This window comes from Anthonomus grandis, chromosome 8, assembly GCF_022605725.1.
Source record: "Anthonomus grandis grandis chromosome 8, icAntGran1.3, whole genome shotgun sequence".
Classification (NCBI taxonomy): domain Eukaryota; kingdom Metazoa; phylum Arthropoda; class Insecta; order Coleoptera; family Curculionidae; genus Anthonomus; species Anthonomus grandis.
In genome coordinates, this window is record NC_065553.1 from 22,109,757 (window position 1) to 22,123,236 (window position 13,480).

At 34.4% G+C, this 13,480-nt stretch overlaps 1 protein-coding gene and 1 long non-coding RNA gene across 2 annotated transcripts; both read left to right on the plus strand.

Moving 5' to 3' along the window:
* Positions 1-7,208: 7,208 nt before the first annotated feature.
* LOC126739284 (splicing factor YJU2) lies at positions 7,209-8,456 on the plus strand. The gene has a single exon (XM_050444905.1). The coding sequence runs from the start codon at positions 7,323-7,325 to the stop codon at positions 8,226-8,228; it is 906 nt and encodes a 301-aa protein (XP_050300862.1). The 5' UTR covers positions 7,209-7,322; the 3' UTR covers positions 8,229-8,456.
* Positions 8,457-10,357: 1,901 nt separating this feature from the next.
* On the plus strand, positions 10,358-13,206 carry LOC126739290 (uncharacterized). Its single transcript, XR_007661588.1, has 4 exons — positions 10,358-10,571; positions 10,641-10,957; positions 11,018-11,155; positions 11,238-13,206. It is a non-coding gene; the product is annotated as an uncharacterized LOC126739290 (long non-coding RNA).
* Positions 13,207-13,480: the final 274 nt, after the last annotated feature.

A 13,480-nucleotide genomic window follows, 5' to 3' on the forward strand; every position in this document is an offset into this window, starting at 1 on the left:
TGTAGCCTGCTTGATGCGTATTTGGTTCGATATCCTCCAAATTTCGGAAGACAAATATCAATGTGTCTTCCTGGGGCTCGTATACTATTGATGCTTGACGCTTGTATACTATTAATTGGGTGTCAGCCCTGTATTTTTATCTTAATCGATGCGGCAGGCGGGGCGCGCCTTCGGATTAATCATGTTTAGATACTATATAATAATAGTAAGGATAGCGACTACGTTCTGTGTTATTTTTTAAATTTTAATTCAACAATTACATGAAATAATTACGTGATAAATTAATGACAAATAACTGGATAATTTTGGGTAGACAGTGTCTACCTTGTCTACTCGTACGCTTCGCCACTGCGAAACACTGGTAAAGGTGGCGATTCTTTATGAACCCGTTTGTGTAGCAGATATGCGTTGACCATAGCCATGTCAATGAAATGATAAAATAGACGCAATCTCCACTTGCTAGTCTTTAGGCGAATACGGTACCTTACTTGGAAGGTACCATCCATTAGATTAACTCCGCCCATGTGATAATTATATTCACGTATGATGGCGGGGTATTCAATTTGCACGTACTTTTTTGCAGACCGATCATATCTTGTTGCCTTTGATGGTTGTTTATCTTGGAGAGCACTTTTAAAGGGTAGTACCCCGACGTATGTAGAAGCCAAACGCATTTTTGTTGTCCTTCCACAATACAGTTGTCAAATCTACACCATGCGCATTTCCCACATACTCAACAGAAAATCCCTTATCTGCTGTAGCAAGCTGTTTATCTTTTTCACTAGGCAATTTACAATTAGGAATACGACCAGAACGAATTGTCCACAATGAATAAATGCCTCGGCTTCTAAGATAAATAAGTAGTGGCAGTGTCGTATAAAAATTGTCAAAATATAAAATATGATTGACAAAGTCAAGTATTGTTTGAGATAGCCGGACGACAACATTTGCTGCTGCTCCCAGATTAGGCGTATTGGGCAAAATAACATTGCTCCCTGCGCCAGTAAAGATTTCGAAGGCGCAAGAATAACCATTGCTGTCACATAGAACAAATAGTTTGAACCCCCATTTATGGGGCTTTGCCGGCATGTAATGTCGCAATGAACTGCGTTTCATTTTAGTCGCGCACATTTACTCATCTACGCATAAACGAGGTAATTTTGGAACTGTTTGAAATCGTTCATTTAAATGTTTCACTATCGGTTGGACTTTATATAATGGATCAAATCCAGGTTGATCCCGTTTTTTTTCTTTTGATTTATCGTTGAAGTGAAGATACTTACGAATCATAAAGAATCGTTTGGATGTCATTGCCGTACGAACTGGTTCAAATGAATAACGACCCCAGTATTCTGTCGCATTTGGATAACGATATATCGACATAAATATCAAGATGCCAATGTACTTCCGGATCTCAGCAGCATTGGTAACAAATGTTGTCTTGATGTCGTACTGTCGAGCATATAAATTTGTTTGTTCTGCAATATTTTCAAGAAACTCTTGTGTAAAAAAATAGGCGAAGCATTGATATGGAGTTTTTAAATCCTGAAAGTGTAGTGGAAGCTCTGTGCTTCCACGGATTACCACTTCATTTTTATGCAGCTGCAAATGCTGTTTACGCCAAATTATTTCTTTGCATTCTTTTGACTGTGCTAAAAGTGAAAGAAAGAAAGAAAGAAAGAAAGAAAGAAAGAAAGAAAATGTGCTATATTACGTAAGAATAATCTTGTGTACAAGCATCCTACAAGCTAAAAAAACAAAACACAAATACAATTTCAAAAATTGACAAAACAATGAACAAAATTAAACACAAGAAGACAAAACTTTTTGAACATACTTAAATTAAAAATAACTAAATAAAACAATCAATTACTAAATAAAGATAAACTTGTTGACAAAACTAGAGAAGAAAAAAGGAAAAAAAGAAAACTTTCCAACATGTCCAAGGTTAAAACCTATCATTAAAAAAGTCATCCAGGTTATAATATGCCTTAGCCAATAAAAGCGACTTTAATTCTCTTTTAAATTTCTTAACATCCGATATATGTCTAACACATAGAGGAACATGATTGTAAATTTTTTTACTTATGTAAATTAATGAGTTTTTGGTAAGGGAAGACGTAGGAATAGGTAGGGCAACATCATTTACACGACGAGTCAAATGGCCAGTGTCAGAGGGTAGTTTGGGAATTTTGTGTGCACTTAGGTTTCCCGTAAACCCACCTGTGTTAGGCTCGGAAATATCAGCCCCATCTTCAAATTCTGGCAGAGGAGAACGTGGTCGTTTTTGCTGTCGTTGAAATGAAGTAGATGGTTCACCTGAAGTCAACGGGGATAAAACTCTTGCAACAACAGAAATTTTTTGTGATTCAGTTGAATAATTTCCTGATGTTGATGGCTGTGAAATATCAGGTGTTTCAATATCTAATGTCAACAATTGGTCGTCAGGCGTAGAAGATTCAGAAGTTAAATCGTTGCATTGATTTATTTCATCTTCAAGTCAAAAATCTGGGTCAGCAAGACTATCATCATCGTCAAAATCGTCTTCCAGCCCATCTTCAATATCGGTGTCAGGTCCTATATCTACATTGTCCAAAAGTTCAAACATTTCGTCCGAAGTCACTTGAGATAAATCATATAATTCAGGCTCTCGGGGATCCTTCCCGGGCTGTCCTTTCTTGTTTGATGTCATATCTAACCACAAAAAAACAAAAATAGTAAGAAAATAAATATTTCGAATGAATGAGATAATTTTCACACAAACCGGTCGATCCGCCTTTAGGCAGGTTGAGGTTATGAGTGATTTATAGCAAAAACACATGAACTACTTTTTTTTTCAACGCATAACTAAGAAATATAACATACATAAACTCACCTGTAAATTTTTTGGCTTGAACAGATCGCTACATGTATTTATTTCATAGCACAGAAAATATCATTTATAGCGAAATAATTATTCTGTAAATTTACTAAGGCGGCACATACGCGACTGATCTGATCACTTCTTTTCAACAAATTTTAACAACGCTGATACTACTAATACTGGTGGCTGCAGTTGTTACACTACAATACATATTTATTTCAACATTTGTTTTCTCATTATTTGTCACATTATGATTTAGCAAATTTATTTATAAGGTACTGACGTTCTCAATTTTGAAACACTAGTAAAACTTTTAGAATCTAATGAAAATAAGGTAACAGCTACTTTGAACTCCCGATTTGTTTTTCATTTCATTTCATACTTGTATCATACCACTTCCTGTGTTCTCTGATATAAGACAGAGGTATAGAGAGACTAAGAGAGCTGAGCAATCAGAATCAATGTTTTCGTTATAGCTTGTTATTTTTTAACAGTTTATTACATGTATCTCTTTTAATTAATTTTTCTTTAATATTATAGTTCCAGTCATATATAATATAATAGACATATATAGTATTATAAGAGATAAACAAATATATAATATGTAAGTGATACAAAATACTTTAAAACATTTTCTTATATGTCTTTTATAGTAAATTATTGTATATCATGTATATAATTTTAAGTAATTGTTTTTCAGGAAAATTAAATAATAAAAGTATTAAAGAAAACCATTGTTTTATCTTAATCAATATCTGATGGTAACCTATTCAAAAAAGCTCTATTTTCCAGTATTTATCAGTAACCTTTTTGATTAGGCGTTTGCTTTAGATATTGCGATTAAATTATAAAATTATGAGATATCTTATTAAATGAAATTTGATTTTTCCGCCTTTGATTAATTTGACTACGCCTTTCTACTATTTTGATTGGTCCAAATAGGCACGTCAAACTAGTTACAAGAGTTTCCGTTGCCAAGCGAGGGGACGGTAGCAGATTTGTCACAAGAATTAGTTTTTATGCAACAACCACTTCTCTATAGTTTTGTGGATAGAAGCAATGACAAATGACACAAAGAGGGATTTTAACACCATTGCCAAGAACCTAAATTTATTACAAGAATTGTCCTAATTACAATTAAAAGTGAATTACAATTATTATGGCGATTTTCCAAAATTCATCGTCAAGTATGCAAACATAAAACGAAATAGGTGAGCAGAGAGCATTTCGTACCCGGAAGTTGCCAAGGCTTCAAAATTCTAAGCCAGTCTGTTTTATATAGTTCTATATTCTTGTTCCTTCATATTAAAAAGACAGCATAAGAACAGTTCATTATGGTCATAATAATAGCGAGAAAATTGCTGTAAGAAGTCGAAACGTTACCTTCCAAATAAATAATGAATGAATCTTGTAATAATAAATAGCATCAAAGTAAAGAAAATCAAAACGTTTAGCAACCGTGGCAAGTCCTTGGTGCAATATGCTGGCTACACCAGGACCTTATAGCCCTTTTCAAGTGGTCGGTTTGATTTTAACATAATGTCATGGCCAACACTTGTAATTCCCAAGCCCGCCTTGAGGCAGATCCTAAAATTTTAACGTTCTAGCATCAAATTCTTACTTTGACTAATTATTTATATTTAGTCAAATTTAGATGGTAACAGTCATCATTTAGATGGTAACATTTTTGTAGGTGTAGTTTCGTAAAAAAAAGTGGTATTTTGATTATGTCGCGGTACCTGTCTAGAGGCGGACCTAGGTAGTTAGTAGTAGTTTTACAGGATAGGAACTTTTGTATTCTATTTTACTTACTTGCGTTATTGTTATCATATATATTTTTTTTATTTCAGATATGGACCGTCGCCGTAAACATGATTTCACAGTGATGCAGTCCGATAAAGCTTACGATCTGTTAGACTCAGTAAAGGCGGATAATTTAGATACTGACTTTGAAGACAACTTTTCTGATGACAGTATGGAAGATCCCGATTATGATCCAGTCAGAAAGACATTTTTACAAACATTCGACGAGGAAACCATCGATGACTGCCTTGGTATGAACGAATCTGGGATGAAAAAATTATCGAGCCTAGTTTATTAGATCTGACAATCCAAAGTGTATCAAGTGTACCAACAACTCCTAGTGTATCCGCCGAGCCTGTAGCTTCGCTTAGTCAAGATGTTACTATTAGGAATAAAGGTGAGCCAGTCGCTGGGCCATCAAAAAAACCGAGAATTGAAGAAGTCACTTCATTCAAGTTTCAAAAATATCCTATGCCGTAAGAAACACTTACAACTTCACGAGAAGCAAATAGAATTCCAAGGTACCGAAAAATTGCCAGAACACTTTCACGATTTGAAGACGCCATTTCAGTGTTTCAAATATTTTATGGATGAAGATTTCTACGAACATATTAAATGAATCCAATCTTTACGCACGTCAAGTGAATATTTCCACCAAATTCATAACATCAGCAAGAGAGATACAGGTATACATTGGAATTCTATATTACATGTCTATTTATAAATACCCAAATGTTCGGGAATATTGGTCTGAGCATGCGTTTGACCCAATTCGGCAGGCCATGACAATGAACAGGTTTGAGGAAATACGTCGCTTCTTGCACTTCAACGACAACACCGCGATGCTACTAAAAGATAATCCAGATTTTGATCCAGTATTTAAAGTAAGGCCAATAATAGATCATTTCAACAGTGGTTTCAAGTCAGTTCCGCATCAGCGTCTTTGTGTAGATGAACAGATGTGCGCGACAAAAATGTTATCACAGTTTCGACAATACATGCCTGCAAAACCTCATAAATGGGGTATGAAATTATTTGTTTTGTGCGATTCTTTTAGTTACTCATATGGCTTTGAACTGTACTCTGGTGCACACAACAATGTAGTGCCAAATGGAGCTTCGGATTTGGGTGCAGCAGCAAATGTAGTTTCTAGATTATCGGAGATAATTCCCAAGCACAAGAATCATATCCTTTATTTTGACAACTATTATACCACATTGCCACTTATGGTGTTTCTTTACAGTAAAGGAATATATTCATTGGGTACGTTGCGCGTAAATCGCATAGCAAACTGCAAACTACCTGGTGATAAAGATATCGCAAATGAACCTCGTGGATATTCGACAGAATTTATGGGTTCAATTCATAGTGTAGATTTATCGACAACCCTTTGGAAAGACAACAAATGCGTACGACTAGCTTCAACTTACGTAGGTGTTCTTCCATTCAAGACCGATAAAATTTGCGGCACTGACAGTACATCAAAAAAGGCACTCCGTTATGATCGTACACAGAAAAAAAGGATTGAAGTTGATTGCCCTACCATAATTCAAGAATATAATGCTCATATAGGAGGCGTCGACTTGATGGATAGTCTTTTGGGAAGGTATCATATAAGAATGAAGACAAACAAATAGACTAGTCGATTTTTTATCATATGCTGGATTTGGCCATGGTCAACACTTATTTGTTGCACAAATGAATAAATGGTAGTTCAAAAGGCTCAAACGTAAAGCTACCTGCATTTCGAAGAGATGTTGCAGCTATGCTCTGCTCGTTTGGCAAAACTAATTGTGACAAGAAATCAGTTGGCAGACCACGATTGGACGGTGGAGATGCAGTTCCTAAAAGAATGGGCAAAAAAGCATACCTGCCTTTGGAAGATGTGAGATTTGACGGTTATGGCCATTTTCCTGAGTGGCTGGATAGATCTGGAAAACGTCAATGTAAGCTTCCAGGCTGCAAATCAGAAACGCAATTTACTTGCTTGAAGTGTAAAATCAATTTATGTTGCAGTGCATCTAAAAACTGTTTTTCTGTTTTCCAACAACGATAGAATAGTAATATTATAAGTGTCATAAAATAGTATAGATATAATAAAATATTTAACCAAATGTATTGCCTTATTTAATTTCAACATGGGTAATTTTTTTTTGGAATTAGGTGCCCAAGTCCGCCTTAAGGCGGTAAAAACTATACCTACAGGTACTCAAAAATAATCTAAAGCAAATATGTAAGAATATTTGGTGCAAGTAACCTTTAAGTAACCTAGATTTTTTTTCTAAAAAATAAAATTTGGGCATAAGAGGTTTAACTTCGGCCGATATAACCCGTTCATACTCTTGAGCCTTTAATTCAATAAATAATTAATATTACAATACTACTAAAATTTAAAGTGTAATTTACACATAACATCACTTTATACCCGATTTAATAACGTCAAAATATGACGTCATAAGGGTTGCATTATTACTACCTGTAACCGGAATGGTTCCGCTTGAAAATTAGTAAATTGCCATCATCTGACAGCCGTCAACTGTCAATGTCATGAAGACTAAAATATAAACACTGTTAATAGATTATAGATTACTAATCCCTTTTTTCTAAACAAGAGATTCTTTCTTCGTTAAACCTTTATACATTTTAAAGTAGAACAATGTCTGAAAGAAAAGTGCTAAACAAATACTATCCTCCGGATTTCGATCCAGCGAAAATCCCTCGCATGAAATTGCCCAAAAATCGACAATACACCGTGCGTCTGATGGCCCCATTTAACATGAGATGCGAAACGTGCGGCGAGTACATTTACAAAGGTAAAAAATTTAACGCGCGTAAAGAGGATGTAGAAAATGAAGATTATCTCGGCATAAGAATATACAGGTTCTATATAAAATGCACCAGGTGTCTCCAAGAGATTTCTTTCAAAACTGACCCCAGAAACACCGATTATGAAATCGAGGCGGGAGCCACGAGGAACTTTATGGCCCTGAAACTGGCCGAAGAACAAGCACAAAGGGAAGAAGAGGAAGCCAAAGAGGAAGAAGCGAATAACCCCATGAAACTTTTAGAAAACCGAACCAAACAGTCCAAGAATGAAATTGAACTTTTGGAGTCTTTAGAGGAGCTTAAAGACCTAAACAAACGGCAGCAAGTGGTCGACTTTGACACCATGTTATCTGTGTATGACTCTAGTTTAAGTCAACGAGAGAGGGAAGAGCAGCTTAAGCAGCTCGATGAGGAATATATTAAAACAGTTAAGTTTGGTGGTGCAAATAAAAGAAAAGTGGTGGTTGAAGAGGAAATTATTGAGGATGTTGTTGAAGAACCACCAAGTAAAGTAGTTATAAAAGAGGATGAACCCAGTGCTTCCAAGACTTCCTCAGGAAATTGGGGTATAAATGGGAATAAACAGAAAAGTGTATTGGTTAAAAAACCTTTAAGTGGATTAGTGAAAGTTAAAACAAGTAGTGAGAAAATTGTGACAGGTGTTAATGAGAATGCCACAGCTGCTAAAAATGGATTATCATTATTAGGAGCTTATTCTGATAGTGATTCTGAGTGACACTTTTAGCTCTGTAATTACTGTTTGGTTCAATGACATTAAGTATTGATCATAAATATAGTTTCTTCTTGAAGAAAAGGTGCATTGCATTTAGAGAATGTATATAGGTCTCAGACTATTTATTAAGGCATATCAACAACATATGAATTTGTATTTCTATATGTTAGGATTAAAATTTTTAACATTTAACAATTTTTATTGGCCAATAATAAATAAATATAAGACCAATACTGCCGTCCTCAATTAAAAAGCGGTATCTGCAAAAATCGAATTTTTGCTATATGTGGGCTCCTTTTAGGTTTATTTATTTACCTACAACATCTTAAAGCCGTATCTGGTTTTTTACTCCTAAAATAAAATAATTTTAATATGCCGTATGTGAAAAACGGCAATAGATGCTCAGTCAAAAAGCGGTAACTGCAGTATGCTCAATTAAAAAGCGGTGTGTACATGCGCGTGTCATGTACTTACCGCATTTTGATTGAGCATGACGCATAACCGCGTTTTTACTGAGGCTCGCGTGGCAAATTTGCTCATTCGCGTTTGCAGCATAGAGTAATTAAAAGTATTAGAGTATTTAATATTCATTTCTCTATGGTTTGCAGTACGTTTGGGAACGGGTGGATTCTTAAGATTTGATTTCAATTTGTCGCTTATTTTGTGATATTTTGTAATAATTCCTACTTGATTGGTAGATCTCAATATGTTGAATATGAGGGCTTTAAATCGAAACTTTTTAACGTAACGTCGGGTGTGCCACAGGGCTCGAACCTGGGCCCGCTCCTGTTTAATTTTTTTATAAATGACTTGATTGAGTTACTCACTTGTCATAGGCTGGCTTTTGCCGATGATTTGAAGCTATATTTAAATGTATATGGTTTGGAGGATTGTGTTTTTCTTCAGAACTGTCTAAATACATTGGAGGTATGGTGCGCTGTTAACAGGTTAGGCTTGAATGCGGCCAAGTGTAGTGTGGTCAGTTACTCTAGATCAAAAATACCCTTAAATTTTAATTACTTTATTAATGATACTATTTTGAGTAGATTAGAGCAAATTACTGATCTTGGTATAACCTTTGACTCTGAATTTACATTCGTTCCACACTTCAATAACCTAGTTAAGTCAGCCCTGAGAAGGCTTGGGTTCATAATTAGAAGTACTCAGAGTTTTACTTTGGAGTCTACATTAAAACTGCTTTTCTGTTGCTTTGTGAGATCAAAACTGGAGTTCGGCTGCATTATATGGAACCCCGCTCTATCAGAATCATGTTGGTCTCCTTGAATCTGTTCAGCGTAGATTTGCTAAGTTTTTGGCCTTCAGGCAGGATGGCATATATCCGGTAAGAGGGTTTGATCATCGGCAACTATTGGAACGCTTCAATCTACATCCATTACATCTCAGAAGAATGATCTTCTCTGTAAAATTCCTGCATGGGTTACTGAATGGATTCATTGATAGTCCTGTACTTCTTTCTGGTGTACGTTTCATGGTGCCTAGGCTTAATGCTAGACATTCCCTAACATTCTGTCTGCCAAGGCCTCATACTAACATCCTGTTGAAGTCGCCACTATATACAATATGCGCTATATTTAATCGGATCTGTCACATGTGCGATATAAATTTCTCTCCGGTTCATGTGATTATCGATATCTTGGTGGATCATTACTTTTGGGATTAGGGCCCATGTGTTTAAGTTGTAGTTAGTAGGTATATTGCATTTAATTTAATTTTGTTGAATATGTGATTATCTTGTTAAACTTTTATAATTGGGTTTTTATATCATATTAATAGTTATTTGTTCTAATTCTTTGGATAACTTTTGAGAATGTGACTTTACTTTACTCTTTTTCTTTTCTTTTCATTCTTTTAGGTTTGTTTGTGTGTGTTTTTTTTAACTATTTTTCATTGTTTTGCAACTGTTTCCTGTTATTGGGCAAGTTGCCTGTTGGAAATAAAGGCTTATAAAGGCTTATTATTAATAGTTTTAATAAAAGTTGTTGCCTTTTAAGTGCAGTGGGAGTAGCTTAAAAGATGGCTCACGACCGAACGAGGTATATATTATCTATGGCTTTAGGGAAAAATGAAGACCTATCTTTACAAAAGGATACGATTGATGCCAATCTGTAAGTAAATTTATAAATCCAAAAGATTTGTTATTCTAATCCTTACGTCTAGCTAGATTTTTTCAAGTAAATTAATTTAATTTAGTACTTAATTTTAATAAAAAAACATTTTTTTGGAAAATTTCAATTTTTGTGTTTTAGCTGTTTATATCGGGTCAAAATAAGATGTTAATAAAACTATAATTGATAAATTTACTGAAATAAGAAAACCATTATGACAGTAAGTTTGTTAATTAGTTTTTTTGAACTTTAAATATTTATAGAAATACAGTAAAATGTTATTTTTTAGTGCTACGTTGGAACCCATTGCTATAAATACCGTCGATCAGGCAAGTAACTCTTCAGACTACGTGTTGCAGGAATTACAGCCTATATCCTATTATTTATCAGCAGAAAATATTAATCAAGATTTTCTTAAGATTGAGGCATCCTGCTCTATTTCAAATAACAAGGTTTCGAGTTGGCTAGAAACTATTAATATTGACGACGTTATTATTGAACCTTTTCACAATACTTATTCAGTACAAAAGGACTCAAGTGACATCATACTGACAGCAACGGAATCTATTAGACCAACAACACCGGATGCACCTTTACAAATGTTAGGTAATGTAGCATTTAAGAATGCCATTTTATAAATTTTTTAACATATTTGTATTGTAACAGGTGGCGATCAAGCAAGTCACAAAGAGTCTGTAAATTTAGAAGATGATACTGATGAAGATGACGAGGTCAAGGAGTTGTGTTTAGCTCAACTTGCTAAGAAATTAAAAGTATTACTGTAAAGTCAAACAGATGGTTATGGTAAATGTTTTATAATGGTTATTTGCAAATGTTTTCTTAATTTTCAGGTATCGTTAAATAAAGTTAATTGTTTTTATTTTAGTAGACCCAGAAGAAAACATGAAAAAAAAAGAAAAGTCTGCATTGACTTGAAGACCAGGAAATTAAATAAAATTAATGGCTGAAAAACATCCGGTGCTGTCTGGATGTAAAACTAACTGCAAAAAAAGTTGTTCTTCTATAAACTGTGAATTTTGGAAAGTTTCAAAAAGGGACAGAAAATGTTTTATTCTAAATAGCTGTAAGCGATTAACAGTAAAACGAAGAACGGGAGAATATGTTGCAAGAAAAAATAACACGTTTAAGTATTATCTAGATAATGAGCAAGGTGAGTCTGTAAATGTATGCAAAACCTTTTATTTAACTACATTGGGATATAAACCTAATAATGACCGCGTATTACATGACACATTATCAAAGACACCTAAAGGACAGTTTACTCCTCTTCAACATGGACGCATAGAACAACGCTCGATGAAAAAAATAGATGACGCAGATATTAATGCTCATATTGAGTCTTTTCACCCAGAGGTTTCCCATTATCGCAGAGAACATGCGCCGAACACTCGATACCTTGGCAGTGATGTGTCAATCGCCCTCATGCATAGAGATTTTCAGGAAAAGTTTCCTGCTATAAATGTTTCATATGAGACTTACAGACGAAAAGTTAAAGCCAAAAATATCTCGTTCACCAAGCTTGGACACGAAGAATGCGATATATATGAATCGTTTAAACTTCATGGACATACCAAATAAAACCTCCAAGAATCATGTAAGAAATGCGTTTTCTGGAAAAATCATATTAATCGTGCCAATTTTATAGGGAACAATCCGAAACTACCTTTGATTCTAAAACAAAAGGCGTTTCTTGTTTAAAAAGGTTATTTTTTTGCAAAGGTTAATAGCGTTTAATGAAACCTTTGTCCCCCTGGGCAAGCTGTCGAAAAATAATAAGCCATTTGCCGTTGTCTGGCATGAAGGAATTAGTAAACGTTCCAAAGAAGATATTATTAGTACCTTTCACGCCTTTTTAAAGTTTAATAGAGACGCCAATAACATAATAATATGGATGGACAATCGTGCCAGTCAGAATAAAAACTGGACATTGTTTACTTTCTTAGTTAAAATGATAAACTATAACGAAATACAAGCCAACAAAATAACTTTTAACTACTTTGAACCGGAACATACTTTTATGTCCGCTGATAGTTTTCCAAAATCGAAATCACCAAATCCAACTATCTATGAAGAGGAAACAAAAAATCTATGATTTCAGCGACGTTCTTGATGCAGTTGCAAGGGCAATGTGGATGTAAAAGCGATGAATTTTAATAACTTTTATGTTTGGAAGGATATGACATCACAAACTAAGTTAAAAAAAGATTTAGAAAACCGACCATACCTTTCAGATATGGTTCAGGTTGTGGCTGAGCGCGGCCAATACACTTTAAAATATAAAAAAAGTTTTACCGGAGAGTTTTATGTTTTGGATTTCCTAATGAATAAAGCTATGCAAAAAAAAGAACTTCATAAGCCTACACCATCTTTACAACAACCCAGAGGATTCCCAAAAGAAAAACGAGATAACATTCTCAAGCAATTAGGTACCCAGTGTACCCATTTATGTTCCCAGATAATAGAAAACTGTTTTGGGAAAATTTGCCTGACATAAAAAATGATGACGGTAGCGATGAGGAAGAAGAAACATAATTATGTGTTTTTAATAATTAGCTTTATTAGTTAAAGTGTTTTTTTTTGTAGAATGTGTCCATGATAAGAACGAACTGCTTTCTGATCCAGGAGAAGCGATTTCTCAGAAACGAAACGTCGGATATATTTTTTTTTGTTAAATTTATAATAGGACGTTACGTCTCTGCGGAATCGCTTTATCCATATTAGAAAGCAGTTTATTCTTATCTCTGAACACACTGTATACCATTTTGTAATGTGCACATTCGTATATTTTAATTATAAAAATTTATAAAAAAATACAAATTATTTATTTTCCTTTTTTGGAGACTGTAGTTACTTGTAAAATATCCTATTCGTAAATTAAAATGCAGATACGGCAATATTCCTGTTCCAATAAAATATCCGCTGCACAATAAAAACGCGGTATCTGACTTTTTACCTATAATAAAGATAAAAACGTGATTTTTTTTCGAAGGTTATATTTCCAGTATAAGTTCAACTATCATTATACATTTTTTTTATCAAAAAGGTAAAAAGGCATATGGAGTTCAGAGGAAAAACTTTGATGGTCGATTTCTCGAATTCATGTTGGCT

What these genes read in the sequence shown, in the direction of transcription:
- LOC126739284 (XM_050444905.1), top strand. Translation starts at nt 7,323, where the DNA reads ATGTCTGAAAGAAAAGTGCTAAACAAATACTATCCTCCGGATTTCGAT.